At 37.8% G+C, this 13838-nt stretch overlaps 2 protein-coding genes across 7 annotated transcripts in view; both read left to right on the forward strand.

The window, feature by feature from the left end:
* Window positions 1-757: 757 nt before the first annotated feature.
* Window positions 758-3117, forward strand: gins3 (GINS complex subunit 3). The gene is made up of 3 exons (XM_033967897.2): window positions 758-1078; window positions 1227-1460; window positions 2217-3117. The coding sequence occupies exons 1-3, from the start codon at window positions 896-898 to the stop codon at window positions 2445-2447; spliced, it is 648 nt and encodes a 215-aa protein (XP_033823788.1). The 5' UTR covers window positions 758-895; the 3' UTR covers window positions 2448-3117.
* A 7730-nt stretch (window positions 3118-10847) lies between these two features.
* Window positions 10848-13838, forward strand: part of ndrg4 (NDRG family member 4) — a 48188-nt gene continuing 45197 nt past the window's right edge. For all 6 annotated transcript variants that reach the window (XM_033967891.2, XM_033967893.2, XM_055222661.1 and 3 more), the window contains exon 1: window positions 10848-10940. The gene's annotated coding sequence lies outside the window, so the exon portion shown is untranslated. The remainder of the gene's footprint in view (window positions 10941-13838) is intronic.

The following is a 13838-nucleotide window of genomic DNA, read 5'->3' on the forward strand; positions in this document are numbered from 1 at the left end:
TTAAAGACGAGAATGTGACAAATGTAACATTAGGTGCATAGGCAATGACATAAGCAACACAGATCATCTGTCAAAAATCACTGCAACTAACGTAAGGATGGAATGAATAAACCATTTGTGAGGCAGTAGTGCCTGTAACAATAGCTCTAGAGATTATTATTAGGCTAATGACATTTCGCAAATATAGGCTATAGCCTCTTTACACGCAGGCTTATACTAATGTAACGGGAATTAATACGGCCCTAAGCCACCTCGCTGCCGTGCAGCTGATAATATTTAGCTCTTGAGGCTATTTTGACTTGCTTTTATGCAGGATAAAGGAGTATGATATATTGTGGTCACACTGCGTCCCCTAACGGGAGATTTTATTATTACATAAAGTATGTTTAAAATTCTCAAGACTTTGAAAGCTAAGTTGATAAAATTCACTGCTCATGTTTTTAGTTTTTTTTTAATGTCTGTAATTCCATTTAATTAATTAGTGGCTGCCAAACACACATAAAGCATACTTACTTTATTAAATACTGTTTACATTATTAAACAGCTAAAATATAACCAGCTTGGAAGGAATGGATCCGGTAATAGTATAGAATTATTATTATTATTATTATTATTATTATTATTATTAGTATTATTATTATTATTATTATTATTATTATTTATTTTTTGTATTATTATTATTATTACGAATGCACAAATTGACGCTTGGTGGCGGTAGTGCATCAATGGTTACTGCATGCTGCCGTCATATTAACACAAAGAAGTAAACGCGGCTTTGTGATTGGCCAACGGGACGCGGCGGCAAAACAGCAAAACAGGAAATGGAGTCAAACAATATTAGATCCCTTTATCGTCATTAACAAGAAATCGTGTTGTGATTAACCAGTTTAACTGTATGTTTAGCGCTATGGAGTCACAATCGTACCTTCCAGTGCCTCCGGGAGTCGGGATGGAGGAAAACTTTCTCTCACTCGACGATATTTTGCTGTCCCACGAGAGGCTGCCTACCCGGACAGAGTGCACTTTTCCTCGACTGGGTTTTTTGGAGAAATCCACTGACTCACCAGATATATTAGAGGTGAAATATACATACACTATATATTTATGCATGCGGATATGTAGCGTGGGCTATAAGTGACCTCAAGTACTATTAGAGGTATATATGCACTGTCAATATACATAATAATATTAATATAAATAATATATTTGTATCTCCTCTTTATCAGGGTTCAAAGATGGAGCTTCCGCTGTGGCTGGCCAAGGGTTTGTATGAGAAGAAGAGGAGAGTGCTCTCAGTAGATCTGCCCAAAGTGTACAGGGAGGGATGGAGGACGGTGTTCACTGCGGACCCTAATGTAGTGGACCTGCACAAGATGGGCCCATACTACTACGGCCTGGGCTCACAGATGCTGCATTTTGACAGCCCTGAAAATCCAGAGATTGCTCAGGCACTGTTACAGGTAAGGACTTGTAATAACTCCTTCTTAGATGTGTTACAAACGGCATTTGGTACAAATGCACAGTACTTAAGATCTGAACAAGAATAGTACATGTTATGGTACTATAAATGGATAATATACTGCAATAGATCTTTCATAATATGTCAAATTGAAAAAATGGGAAAGTCGGATTTGAGGTGGGTGTTTTTGCTCAAAGTGTTGCCACAAGAGGGGGCCATAGTCTTAGTTAGTAAATTCCTACTCTTAGTAGAAGGTGTGTTTTTCAACTTATAAAGAATCATATTTTCAAAGTTTTATGTTGTCTTTGCTGATAACAGAAAACATTGCTCTTTAACACTGAATACCAAGTTTATCTTAAAAATAAAACATTTTGCAATTGATCTTTCCCTATGAACAACATGCTAATAAATCAAACCAACGTTTTCCAAGGCTGGGTGGAGGTTACAGCCTGCAGGCAGAATACACTATAGAGCTGCTTAATATTCACATGGAAGGGTTATGGACATAAAACATTTGGACTCCAGCTTTGTATAGTATAGTCTTGTGACTAGTTTTCTTAATTTTTCTGTAGACTAGGGCCTACCAACGCATACATATCATCCTTGAAGCTCTCCAATTTAGAACCTTTAATAGAATTATGTACATGCATAAAGTCAGTGCAGTCTCTTGCTAGAAATATCACACACCTATTATACAATAATACTGTTAATTGAATGATGATTGAATCGTCAGTTATTAGATTCCTCCCACCCATAGACATTCATTGGGCGTTTCCGGCGAACAATGGATTCCTCCCAAAACGCCTACAATGAGGACACGTCTGCCCTTGTGGAGAAGCTGGACAGTCTGGAGAAAGCCCTGTTCAAGTCGGGCCAGAGTGGACTAAATGGTTTCCAAAGCTGGGAGAAGGGCCAGGCCTCTCAGCTGACCGCCTCCAGCCTGGTCCTCAACTACCGCAAGAGGAAAATTAATGATGTGCAGCCTTGACCGTGGACAAATAACAGGACATAAGAGTATAGACTTTAATACAGGCATTTTATTGCTAAGCTGTTTTTGTGGGCCACATTTGAGATGATTCTTTAATATCCTTAAGCACATTGTTTTAATCAGGCAAAATACAATTCAAATGTGTTTCTATTACTTGTTGTGGATATGCATAGTTTTGTTTGTTTTGGGTTTTTTTGTGCATTATTTCCATTTCTAGAATATGACTAGAAACAATTCTCTGTGAAGACATGGATGAGCTAAGAAACTAACAAAATATGTTGATACACTTGTCTTGATTGAACAACAGTGACCTTTTGAGTGGTGAGGCTATGATTCATTCATGTGTGTTACAGATGCCAGGTAACCACTTCCAATTTGACAATTTTTTACCTCAATTGCCTAAAAGCAGAGTTGGGATTATAGCCAGGCCTTGATCAGCTCTGGAGGGGATTCCACAGGTCATCAAATAACAGTGAGGCTGTTAAATTACTTTTCTTCATATGGATGAAATGGCCTGAGGCTTCGAGCTTCACCTTTCCTCTGATACACTGTACATTTGATTGAATAGAGTTGTTTTAAAGTGTATTTACAATTAACCAAAATTATGCTGATGGTTTTTTGTGAAAATATTCAGTGTGATATGCAATAAAAGTTGCCTCATGTTTTAAGCAGTTGGAATTAGGACCTTAATGTGTGGAAGTTAAATGAAAATGAGCAGAATGTTGGATCTTCCTTTTGGCATTTCTCTACAGCTCATCTGCTTTCTCTTCTTCATGCACTGGCTTGTATCCATACTTGTCTTGTCTAGATTTGATTATGATGATGATGGTGATTATATAAACAAACAAAAAGGCAGAAAAGCATTTCATAATCATGAAAATAATAAATACAAATTTTAAAATTAAGCTGGTGTTCACATTGATAAAGTTCAAGTTCAAGACCAGTACAGTATCAGTAATCAATAAACAATGCATGAATCAATATTAAAATTTTTATGACATAATCGCATGTGCGTGTTGCTGCAAAACTGAATATCTGGCTCTGAAATTTTGCATCTAGTTTGAGCTTCACTCAAGCTTACGGAAAGAAGACTGAAGACGTGTCATCTGTATACAGGCTGCTATATGAGACGCCAAAGTTGATCATTATTAAGTTATGTTCACGAACTTCACGGTAAGTTACTGAAGGCGTAATAAGACGTAGTTGAGCCTCGTGAGGCTACTAAATATATGGATCTATAATAATAATATCTTATTATACTCACATGACGTAATCGCTTAAGCCAAACCACGTTGTTCATGTGGCTGTAATTGGTAAATTACTAACAAATCAAAACAATGACCGGTGTAGTGTGACTGTTTAACGCTGTAATTCAAGGTGGTGATGTACAGTAGGTCTAGGACACCACAGGTCATGCAAATCATTAGAGGTTCTGTTGTTTGAGTAGGAGACAAACATTTTAAGTTGAATTGCATGTTGTGTGAATAGCCTTTTGTTTGTGTTTGCTAGTGAAAGCTGTGAGATGCAATGTCTGCTCCATTTGCTCCATTTGCTCCACTTGGCCTTGTGTCTATTACACTGTAGAACTATTATGGGCATCACCAAACTCATTCAGTGTATTGGCAGTGCTTTCTCTCTCCACAGATGTGACCTGTGCTCAGTGTGTCAAATTGTAAGTTGTCCCTGGACCACCCAGCCACAAGATGTGAGTGAGTTTTCCATCAAATCTATTGCAGATATACATCCAAGAATATAAAAAAACAAGTTATTACATACATGCATACAAATGAGTACAAACATACATACAAGAAAACAGACAAACAATACACAGCAACCTTGCTTCTACCAGTCCTGATGTGTAATGAATGGTGCAATGTAAAGCATCTCTGAGTTTCCAAAAAAGCTCTGTATAAAACAAATGCATTACTATTATGAAAATGAATATGTCTGATAATGTGGGTGTGTGTGGGTGGTCTGAGCGCCAGGCATTAATGCTGCTCCTCTGATAGACAGGGTGTTCGGATGTTATAGGTCAGGCTGATATAAGCTATTGACACCACCTCTGGCTTGTTTCATTGATCCCGGTATAGGATTGTTCTGCCACATAGACTTCTGACCCCTTTCACATTTAAACAACCACTTACAAATCCAAGCCTTGTTTAAACATATTCTAACTATAATAAATTATGCAGACACACAGTATCTTATTATTTTAAACTTTAAATAATCTTTTCTTTTGGTTTTTTTAAGGTCACCGCCACCAAATCATCTCCTGTCCTCCCTCTGTGTGTTTGGAATGTATTTTTGGGAGTCTACTGGCGCCACTGTCATTTATCCAGGCTGGTATGTAAATGTTAGATTGAGGTTGTTTTAATGTCATACAATTCTAACTCTGTCTTACTATATAACATGTCCTGATATTAGCAAGAAGATATTTTATTATCGTAAGCCAATTGTAGATTTTACATATCAGTTTTATTGCTCCATGTTTTAGTGCCACTTGAAGGTTCTATATTAAACAAAATTGACTCTTGTAAGCTTAAGGCATGCTATTGTGTTGTTACCTCCTCAAAAACATACCTGGAGTTGTATTTTGTTTCATTCACACATGTTTGAGTAACCCTGCATTATTAGTCTGTCCCCAAAGCTAAAAATGCTCTGTTCCACTTTGTGATGTCATGAAGCGTTAGTTTTTAAGTTAACAGGTACATTTTACTTTACTTTTTGATTGACAATTCCAGGGCTGAAATTATCCAAATGATTCTAGTGAAGGTGTATTTGAGGTGAGTTTAAAAAGACGATGGAGCACTTCCTCTGTTACCACATTACATCACAAGGTGGAACAGAGTTTTTTCAATTTGAGAGAAGAACAGAGCCTAAATATGCAGGGTTTTATGTGTTAAATCTTTGCAAATGAAATAAAACACAACTCAGAATATACCGTAATGTGGGCCCTTCAAGGTAATTGACGTGCACTCCCCGACCAAATAAACAAAAATAAGTTCACAAAGACCATACTAAAATAAATTAGCATTAGAATTTACATTACTTTCTTATTTATATATATATTATTTGAAAAAAAACAAAAGGGCTAAGGTTTGCAAACACTTCTGTACTGAATTTCTTCTTCTTCCAGTACACAAATGACTATTTTTATCCCAAGTGTGTAATAAGCACTACTTAAAAACACAATAATTCAGATTCATCCACCTTTGGCCTGATGTAACTGCGGCAAGCCTGTGTATCTTTGAAGACAGTTAAAGTAGCGCCAGGCTGAGGGCGAGGGTCCAGAGAGATGACAAATAAAACATCAATATCACCTCTGGTTAGTGTCTCCTTAAAGGACCTGTGACGTGTGGGATTTGTTAAATATACACAATTAAACACTCCTCTCCTCCATGCTCCTCTTTTTCTACATAAAAGGATGTCTCTCTGTCTCTCCTATAATAGCCTATGCGTCCTGTGATTGGTGATTGACTTGCTCTGACAGACAAGCGCTTTCTATTCTGAGTCTATGCAATTACATTTCAGCAGCTGTATTCAAACTCACTCCCATGTTCATTAACTTTGTCCTCTTAACCCAGAGTGTGGTTCAACTGCAAATTACAGGATTTTATAAGGTTCAGCAGAATCAGTTTGAAACATTGAATACTTATTTGTACTAACATTAAATATAAAACCTTGCTCTCAATGCACTGAATTTGAAGGTAAACTTGACCCTTTTAAAGGAGAGGCCATAATGTATGCTTAAATTATTATTTCAGTGGTTCAAAAATGACCTTGTCCTTAATATCAGTCATGACCACCAGCCATCAACAGCAAACCGTGTAGCACTTGTCTGAACCAATCAGTCACAACGAGAAAATGTCTTTCCTGTATTTAGAGTAGGCTATTTAATCATATCAGTTAAAACAAACCCTACCAAACAAACCCTCAGTTAAAACAAACCCTACCATACCTACTGGGCAATAGGGCAATAAAAATCAAATTGTGATCTGATTCCTGTGAAGATATGCTTTTTTAGTGATAATTGTCATTCTGCGATTCAGTTTGTTTATGGTATCTTAGCTCTGAAGAATGTGATGCTGAAGAATGTGATACCTACCCTACTATACAGGCCAATCCTTGCTTCCAAACTGCATCACTGGTCACTGCTCCCCCTTTGTTCCACAGACCACTAGAGACAAGAAACTGCTGTTAGCAACTCACAATCAATCTGTATGCGTGCCCATTTTCCTAGCTTCTATTGACATCAAGGAAGGAACATACACTACAGTGAAATATTTATCATTCCCAAGAGCTAGGCGAAAGATCTGTTATTCACTGTAGTGGTCAGTGGTCATAATGTGTGACTTGACTTGAATTGATCTACTGAAATAATGATACTTCTCTATATTGTCATTCCTGTAAAACCCTGTCAGACATTCAATATTCAGACATATTATCTGACACACTAAAGCTTTTATTATGCTTTTCATAGTGCTCTGCCAGTGGACTCTAGGAAAGGCCAGAGAGAGGAACAGTGTAGTGGCAGGACACAGGATAGACCCACAAGAAACAGAAGATGGACCATCACATAGAAACCAGCCGTATCGCCATCGGTGAGGTATGGATCTAAATGATTGAGGTGATCTGCTCTCAAAGCTCAGACTGGTAATGAGAGCTGAGGTGCTAGCTAGCAGGATTAGCCGTATCTGAAGCGACGCCCACATCACACTCACACCCCCCAGTGCGGGCACTCGAGTCGCAGCTCCCACAATGCCCTGCTGTCAGCACCGAGGAGAGGTCTGCTTCATTATCTGGAGCAGGTGGCAGCCCAGGAACAAAATACTACTGAAATATGTGTCAGACACCATAAAACCACATAAGATAAAAGCTATTGAAAGGTTTATTTATTGAATGTGTAACTAAATGATGAATGGACTGTGCAGATAATATGTGGTGGAATAATGGGTAATTCTTTGATGGTTTTGTGGTCCGTATATTTGTCAGTAAAACATTTATAAATAATAATATACAGCTCTCTCAGTTCTCATCCAACACAAGGATCTCTCTGATTGTCCTTTAGTCAACAGTGTGGTAGTGTAGTAGTAGTTGATGACATCCTCTAGTTCTCTCATTTGAAGCTCATAAGGAGCACTTAGGCACTTCCTGACCAGAGCCTATTCAGTGCAGACAAATCACAGCCATTTCTCGAGCCTCAGTGTGACATGGACAAAGCTGTTCCAGTCAATTCGAGCAGCACAGTATGACATCTTATAATCCTTTAAGAATGCACATTACACAGTGTGCGACTTCCTCTTGTCTGGGGTCTGTTTGCTCACGCCATAAAGCCCACTTCTGTACAGCCATGAAGTCAGTAAAGCTGCGCTCACCATTCTGTCATCTGTCATTTAACAGATATTTACTAAGGTTAAACAATTTATTGAAAGCGTTCATTGAAAGGATATCTTCCCCTTTCAAAACAGAGGTTTTCTGTACAATTTGTAGTGCCCACTGCATCGCACTGGTACAAGATTTATGTCTCAGCCACTGACATAATCACTTCTGGAAATTGCAAATCTACACTGGCCAGTTTTCAGCCTCACAGAGCTCTGAGTCATACCAATAATAGCTGCAGTCGCTCGGTTCGTGGCTCCTGCACCACAGCATTCAGCATGCAGCAGGATCAACAGAAATGTCTGGAGGAGCCAAGGACCTACACTTTCATTCATTTAATTAAATTCATTTAATGTTTTATTATGACAATATAAACTATGCTTTTTGATAAAGCACAGTTTCTGAAATAATAACTAAAAAAGACAGGTAGCCTTTAGAAAAAGATTATTTTCTAATCATTGAATGGGGCAGCGGGCACCATGAAGGACGTTTTGTGCTTTTGAATGCAACTGTGTTAAAATATTAAATAGTGTTAATGAGATTTGTTAAGTTGCTAAACTGCTGAACTGAGAGTTGGGATAATCTTCTAGTCTTCAGCTGTAATTAAAGGTTTATTTATTTTTTGAGTCATTTATGTAAATATGGTTTCAGTCTTGACTCCAGGCAGCAATTCTTAATGTTGATGGACGTAAAAAGTCTAATACACTATTTGTTAAGATTTATGATAGTAGTATATGACTATTATAATAAAAAGGCCTGTACAGTAATTTTCAAATTTACAAAGTTTGGTGCCAGTTTTGAATAGAGCCAAAGGGCTAGAACTGCAGTCTGTGACATTACTCATTTTTGCAGTTCATTTTGTATAACTTTTTAGGATAACGTGGACCATATGCAATAAGAAGAGAAGAAAACATTATTTGTTATTTATTGGTTCAAAGACAAAATTATTCTGTCAGAAGCAGTGGGTGCACATGACACTAGACCCCCCAGAGTTCAATTTTAAATCCTATTATTTTTAATGAAGCGAAACTCTCCACTAAACTTGCACTATTAGGTCCATTTAATTGAATACTTCTTGTGATGGAGATGGAGAATTATATTAATAGAATTCAAGTAATTAAAACACTCAAGTTGCAGTGTTTTATAGTACCACATTACTACCTTGATTCTATGCTCCACAGTGTTGGTTGTGTTCATTGTAAACATGCCTCATTTGGTTTGAGAAGAACATTGGCCCCAGCTGCATTTGGGGATATGTTTGCTGCAAAATGAACAATGTGGCTCAGATCATGCACAGCACACCTGCAGCACCTGGAGTGTCTTTGAAATGAATCAGGTGAAAGCAAAAAGCATCCACTTCATGATACAACCTGCAACCTCTTACCCTCTGTGACCCCTGTCCCTGATACCAAAATATTACCTGATCGTGATTATCGTAAGGTTATAATTTCATTGGATTTTACTTTTTGAGGATGCTGCCACCCTGATCCCTCTGCTTAAAATGCTACCCCAGCGAACTGGCTCCGGATAAGCAGAAGGAAATGGATGAATGAATATCTATATACTGTTTTAATTAATGATTTGACATGCATTTCTTGGAATTAAGCAAGATGTCCTTTTTGATACAACTCTCTGAACTATTAAAAAAAAAAAAAAAAATTGCATTTAAATGTTGTATTTACTATTAGATTAGATTAGCAATTTATGTTTTCAAATTAGATTATTTCAGTTCATTCATAGTACACATTTAAACGGGATAAATAACATTTGAGAGCAGGCTGAAATGTGAACTACAAAAATAATGCAATAATCTCAATCTCAATGCATTTCAACATATTAGTAGATGTGTAAACTACAGAGGTACTAGGTTTTTACATATTCAGATTTCAATTGTCAGCCCTAACCCCTAATCTTTATTATTAGGTCTTGGGAGCACCACAACTGTCATAGTCATAGACATTTTGTGAAGGGTTTATTATTTAAAAGTTCTATATTGTACTAAATAGAGTGAAACAAAATGTTAACGTTTAAAGCAAAGTTGTCTACGCAGCTACTTTCAACCTTACCATTGTGGCATTCAGTATGTTATAGTTTTGATCTGAATAATTGTGTTGTGCAGTTGGATCAGAAAAGTCAAAGAGCGGAGAGCTGTGTTAAAGCCTGCACCAGTGTGAAGCCCTGTCTAGTCAGCCTGTCTGGGATGGGCTAAGTAGGTCATAGAGCCTGAGAGGAACAAACATAGCAAAACAAAAAGCACAGTGGGGTACTAGAATATGCAGTATATGGTTTCAGATCAAAATAATAACGCTGAGTAAAAATATTATGTTAAGGGATGAAGCAAAGCATGGGAAAAACACTCAACTTTTCACATCAAGTAAGAATTCTCATATATTTATTTTATTTTAGTTTTATTTTATTCATGAATTACCATGATTTTGAAAAAAATCACCTAATCTGCGTGGTGTTTTGTTGTGCTTATTCGGATCAGTGAGTAATATTGAGAGTATTTCCAGAGTATAGGCCAAAAGGATTCAGTATTTTTGTTGAGACCCAGATTAAGATTAATGCAAAAATAATGACAGATTAAAAAAAAAAAGTTAATCCAGCTATATCTTTGTTAAAGGATCATCTGGAAAATGGGCTGATAACATAAGACTGGTTTTCTCTTTCTTCTCTCTCTGTTGTTGCCTTTTATATTTTATGAATGAAATAAATCCATATTTTTTCTGCATGCACTGTATTAATCTGCTGTTGTCATGAATATAATGCTTGTAATTCTCTCCATCACAGCCTTGTTCACTGCCTCCATGTGGTGATTTTCTGCAGAGGACATGTCTAATCTGTCGTGAATCTCAAAGCTTCACGTTTTCTTAATTTGATCCCTTGCTTGTGTGTCCTTAGTCCCCTGCACGTCGCCCGTCGCAGTTGGCTGCTCTTGTGCATCATAAGCCACGTGCTCTGTGTTTATCATCAGGATGGAGGGCCAACGTCACTCCCTCTCTCTCCTTTTTGTCTGGTGCACCCACAGACATCAGGCTGCTGCATACACTCCACTGGCAGCTCTGAGCACAGGCACAGAATACCACAGCTCCAGCACTACACACTCCACTGAAGGTATGTACGCCTCGTCTTTGTAAACGCTACCCCCACTCTCCGTCTAATAGGCGGCGGAATAGCATCAACGTGGATTTATCTAAATGATAGTGCAGAATGGAGAGATGAGCTGGGAGGAGGATGATAAAAGGAGGAGAGGGTTGTTGGCACATCGTGAGAGAGAAGACTGTTGCTCTGTAGGTTTTGTACTCTACATTGTACTTCACCTCCCACCACCCCTCCAGTCACGCACACACAAACATCTCGTCCGTCTCTGCAGCGCGTGAATAGGATTTGACAGGTTGGATTTATTGACCTAGTTGGAGATATAGTGGTGTATAGCCTATAGTGGACTGTACATCGGAGGAGGTGATGGAAGTGTGCCCACAGACAACAAAAAAACCTCCTCCTTCCAACAGCCTAGTGCCAGTCCATGACCGTTACAGCTATAAATACTCAGCATGACATACCAAAGTTGGAATGTAATAGCTCTGATAAAAGATACAATGAAAATGTAGAACAAAGGAACAGTGGAGAAAGGCTCCAGGCTGAACTGACAGAGAGATTGAGATTTGAGCTTAGGAGACAATGGAAGGGTGAGATGGTTAATTTCATGACAAAACCCGGCTCAGACCAATGTCAAATTCATTGAAGATTTGCTAATGCTCGGTGAAGGAGCAAAGGAGGGATTAGCGCAGTGATAGCCACACCCCGCTTTTGGGAAAACAAATGCTGTCTGCTGGTGGATTTCTCTTGAAAGAACACCTGATGAACCCCCTGGAAGTCTATGCTGAATCTAGAGACAATCTTATTTTATCCTCAAAACCCACAGAGCAGAATCTATTTTTTTATTCAAAATGGAAGCCTCACAAGGACATGTCAGTGAAGTACTGTTTAGCTGCATCCAAAAATGATTTATCTACATGCCATTTGTGGTGGCATTATTTATTATAGTCTGACACTGCTGGTCAGTAGTGTTATTGCTTCAGTTTTAGAGACGTGATTTATGCATATTAAACTGTTCTTCTGCTAGAGAGGTTTTTTCAGCTGCCATGTCATGTATACACTAAAATCTGGCATTTTCTCTCCTTGTAATGGTCTTTTTGGCTTACGGTTTGGATAACATCGCTATCAATATCCAAATTCCTTGGTCTGTGTTTGGTATTTTTCTAGCTCCAAGTTGGGGTTGATTGTGCCCAATGCAATACCAAAATCCCCTTTCCATTTTTTGTTTTCTAGTCAAGATATTTCAGTTCAGCTCATATCTGTGTACTCATATCACATTTCTGGGCTCAACATGACTGGCAAAAGATTCAGAAAATTGTCTCTGCAAAATAAGTCATGCTGAAAAAATGAGCTAGCTATTGAGCTAAATCCTGGCCTCATTACAGAAGCAGCGAAATAGTAACAAGCTGAGTGGTCTATTTTGGTTTGTGCCTATTGCATAATTCCTCTATTCAGTACCACCACACCCTTTTTGGAGAGATTTTTAATACTGTGTCTAAAGCCTCTCTTTGCCTCTCCGGCGCTGAACTGGAGATGAGAGTGTCTTCCCGATGGAGAGGTCTGTTTCACAGTTCAGCTCTTATAAATAGATTTACAAACAGTAATACTCTGTGTTTCTGCCTGCACAACCCAGATACTTGGCCTCTACCTGTGATTGACGCAGGTGAATCATACACACAGTATGAACATGGTGCTGTTTACTTGAATCTGTATCAGAATGTGACCCTAAGAATGTGATTCACGTAATGTCAAATGTTTACATATACAGTTTTGCCTTTCTGAGCAAACTTGAATATATTTCTGGACTTTTGTGGTTAATTTTACAGCACTTATTAATACATTATAACTATTATGGGCTCATATCAACATTAACACAATATTTTTGTCAATATTGGCCACCCCTATTTGCAGTTGCAATAGTCACACAATGAATAGTATTTTGTTACTGTCAGCGTTTTGATTGTGTTAAATAGTGAGTAGCCTTTGTGTGTTTCAGCCAATCGTTCAAGAAGTTAACGATGGGTTACCTAGCAACCATCAAATGTCACTTATGAAATACCCACAATGCACATAGCCACAAAGCTGCTGTCTACAAGTGCTACATGCACAATTATATGCACTAGATGGGACGCACAGTAGCCATAGCTACCAGTTAGTTTTTCCTTCTAGAAACATAATAGATAGCCTTATAAAGCCACTCTCTGCTTTCTTCTGTTTGTGTACATTCAGTATTTTTCCAGCTCACATCAGAGTCATGCTTTATGCCAACAGTGTTCTATTGACATTATTCATTAGCAACACTGACATTGATTGGGTTATCTCCAGACCAGCCCATGTCTCTGATGTTGTGGATGCTCCATTGAATGTTCCTATTGATTACGCTGTTTGTCCCAGGGGCAATTTAGCTATTTAAAATGGACTAAACCTATCCTGTTCTTATGGCTGGGCAGTTAATCAAATGTGAATTGAAATCAGGATTAATTCATATCTAAGGACAGTGATCAGTGTGGGTCTTATTAATGGAGATATTCCATAAAGATCTTCTTTTGTTCAAATTACTTTTCTTTTTTTTTTCATCTAACAGACTCGTTTGTTGATGACGACTGATGATAACTAATGATACGTAGTTGAAATATGTCAAGGTAAATAAACTGGTCGGTTAGATAAAAACAAAAAAGTACCTATTAATGGAGAATTCTACAGCCATCCATCAGTAAAATTACTTTGGAGTTAGTTAAATGACAATGATCGAAGTCTCGTTTATCAATATGGAATGGAATTTGTTTTAGTGAGACAAAATATTGTCAAATTGAAAAATGTGATTAACATGAGAAAAAACTTTGGATTATTTTGTGTCTCCCAGCTTCACCTGTCAATTTTGTTATAGTTGATCTTTCAGTCAGCTGTAACTCT

This window comes from Periophthalmus magnuspinnatus, chromosome 6 (genome assembly GCF_009829125.3).
Source record: "Periophthalmus magnuspinnatus isolate fPerMag1 chromosome 6, fPerMag1.2.pri, whole genome shotgun sequence".
Taxonomy (NCBI): Eukaryota; Metazoa; Chordata; class Actinopteri; order Gobiiformes; family Gobiidae; genus Periophthalmus; species Periophthalmus magnuspinnatus.